This window comes from Cryptomeria japonica, chromosome 4 (assembly GCF_030272615.1).
Source record: "Cryptomeria japonica chromosome 4, Sugi_1.0, whole genome shotgun sequence".
NCBI lineage: Eukaryota > Viridiplantae > Streptophyta > Pinopsida > Cupressales > Cupressaceae > Cryptomeria > Cryptomeria japonica.
This window is the reverse complement of record NC_081408.1, coordinates 642,149,506-642,152,549: the sequence shown is the minus strand read 5'-3', so window position 1 is coordinate 642,152,549 and position 3,044 is coordinate 642,149,506. Positions and strand designations below refer to the sequence as shown.

At 42.0% G+C, this 3,044-nt stretch overlaps 1 protein-coding gene across 1 annotated transcript; it reads right to left on the bottom strand.

Moving 5' to 3' along the window:
- Positions 1-338: 338 nt before the first annotated feature.
- On the bottom strand, positions 339-2,667 carry LOC131047706 (probable L-type lectin-domain containing receptor kinase S.5). The gene has a single exon (XM_057981506.2). The coding sequence runs from the start codon at positions 2,541-2,543 to the stop codon at positions 576-578; it is 1,968 nt and encodes a 655-aa protein (XP_057837489.1). The 5' UTR covers positions 2,544-2,667; the 3' UTR covers positions 339-575.
- Positions 2,668-3,044: the final 377 nt, after the last annotated feature.

Here is a 3,044-nt window from a genome sequence, read left to right as displayed (position 1 = left end):
CTTCATGATTGCTATCAATACAAATATTTATGTTTGTACAATCTTTTGAACATATCTATCCAATACTTCTGAAATAAAATTTCAAGTGCAGATTCAATCCAGAAAGCTCGAGGTGCATATTAACCGTCCTATACAATGCTTCTGAAATGAAACTTGTGCAACTTTAAGTTAAGTTCTGAATAAACACTGATACATAAGCTGATATCTATCATCTCAAATATATTTATGTTCGTACAATCTTTTTAATATATCTGTACAATACTTATGAACTAAAATTTCAAATGTAGATTCAACCCAAAAAAACTCATAATGCATATAAACCATCACATAGAATACTCTTGAAATAGAATTTGCACAATTTTAAATTGATCAATTCGAAATAAACCAAACATTCAAACCTTTGATGACTTCTACCAGCACATTTAATCTTTTAAACGTACCTATAATATTTTGTCAATTTAACTCATCCCCGTCCACACCATCATAAGCAACAGAAAACTATAAACAGAGCAAAACAATTTAGTCTAACTACATAGTAATTCTGCCTATCTGAACCCACTTTCTACCCCAAATAACTATGCCCTTCCAAATAAATTTGACACACTTTCTCTACTAGTACCAAATGAACTACCTGTTAAACTGCTATCTTCGTAGTCAGAGTGAAGCCAAACGAATGGCGGCCTGAATGTGGGAACACTCGGAAGCGGCCTTTCCCTGCACAGAATCTGTTTCACCTGTCGCATAGTTGGACGCTCCTGTGGATTCGGATGTGAGCAGGCCAAACCCACCATGAACAAACAGGTTATGTCATCCTGGTTAACAGTAGCTGGAGTATCGGCGGGCGGAGGCAAAGGCAAACGACATTCAGCTGCTTCGAAGAGCTTATTCTCTCGGTACAATTTCCAGACCCAACCCACTAAATCTAGCCCATCTCCTACAGCCCAAGGGGGCCTTCCACACACAACTTCAAGAACAATAGCCCCGAACCCAAAAACATCCGATTCAACAGTGGCTTTTCCAGTATGAAAACACTCAGGAGCAATGTACCCAATGGTGCCCGCTACACGACTCGCTGTGAAAGAACTTCTGTTGGGTTGTATTATACGAGCAAGGCCAAAGTCTCCCAGTCGGGCATTGTATTCTGAATCGAGCATGATGTTGCTGGGCTTGAGGTCACGGTGGATCACCTGGTGCTCACACTCCTCGTGAAGGTAAACCAGTGCAGAAGCCAACCCAGATATGATTTTGTACCTCTGCTCCCAATCAAGAAGCCCTTCGGCGATGTACTTTTCCAGGCTCCCGCTGGGCATGTACTCGTACACCATCAGGAGGTTCCCCTTGTCGTGGCACCACCCGAGGAAGGGCACCAGGTTTCGATGGCGGAGCTGGTTGATTATTCCGATTTCTGAGATGAATTCGTCTTTGCCTTGCGTGGAGTCTTTGAATATGCGCTTCACGGCCACTGCGGTTTTGCTCTTGCGGATATGTGCTTTGTAAACGGCTCCACATCCGCCGCACCCAATCTGGGTCCGGGTGCTGAAACTCTGAGTTGCCTTCTGGAGGGTTTTGTATTTGAATTCATGAGGTTGGCCCGGCAGTTTCCGAAGGGTGTCTGATATGATTGCCTCTTCTGCCTGATACTTTCGGTGCTTGATGTAAACTATAACGATCACTGTTGCAAGCAACACAGCGAGCGCCATACCAGAGACCAAAAGTCCGATTTTTAGTCCCGTGTTGGCTTTGGAGCTTTCTAGGTCCTGGATTGAGAGGCTCCATGAATGGACGCAATTAAGTTCAGTGCCTTCCCCCGTGGAAGCTGTGAAGCCAAAATAAACAAATGGGTCGAGAATTTTAGAGAGATTGAGAGGATGCTGGAGAATAGGCTGTGAGGGCATTGGATCTGGTGTCTTTGCAATGTAGACTTTGAGTAGCCGCTGAGTGCCGCTGTACTGAATCCACGCCGTGATGTTTTGATCTTCGTTCGTTAAATTGATATGACCCACATCAAGAGACGCAATTTTTGTGGAATTTATGCTGTTAACATCAATGGCCACATGGTTGTCGTCTGGATCATTTGTACCCTCGCTCTTAATTGTGTCGAATTCAACTGCTACCACCTTGTTACTTTTCAGTCCATTGATGGTAGAATTGAAGAGCCCCAGCCAGCGGCCATAGCTTCCAACAGGTCCATTTTCAATGTCTTTATTAGAAGATATTATAAACGCCATGCCCTCTCCAGTTCCCATGTCCGGTGCAATATTGAAAACAAAAGTGGAATTGAATGATGCGGGACTATCAGGCTCTTTCCATAGCCGGTATTTTTGATTGAATATGACTCTTCCAGATCTATTTTTGGAGGAATACTGGGACTTTCGATTTCTAGTTTCTGCTGTGACTTGCAAGGAGCCCAAATCTATGACGGAATGGTCGAACATGAAAAGGCTATCGTTCTTTTCACTGAAACTCTGATAATTGAAATTCCCACTAACAGTTTGCACCAGAAAAATAGAGGCTAAAGCTAATGAAACTCGATGAAAACCCATTTAGACGCTACTGACACTTCAGAATGGTATTGGGCCTTCTGTCTTCTACATCTCCCACATTAAAGGCCAACTCAGTTTAGAGAAGAGGAAGACGCTGTAAACTCGGGTCAATCATTCGGGCGTGATAATCTGACTTAGTCAATGATCTACAGTGATTTACGTGAGATTTTTTATTTGTGATCTGTATTAGAAGTTTACTCAAGGATACGGACATCATACAAATCTTATCCCATTAGTGACGAGATCTTTATATTATCTCCTCTTAACCAAGACTATATTTTTTTTTCGTTCTTTTTCTTTATGCTATTGATTTTTTTCTCGTGTGTGTTAGATAACACGTTAGAGTTGAGAACATGCGTATTAATGGAGGGCCCACCAAGTATCAGTACTTTGGCGAGGCACAACTCTGAAATCCATTATATTCATTTTATTTATTGTATCCAATTATCAAGCAGGGTATTGATTTCTTATGGGATTTTTCTAGAGTAAGACTTAATGATT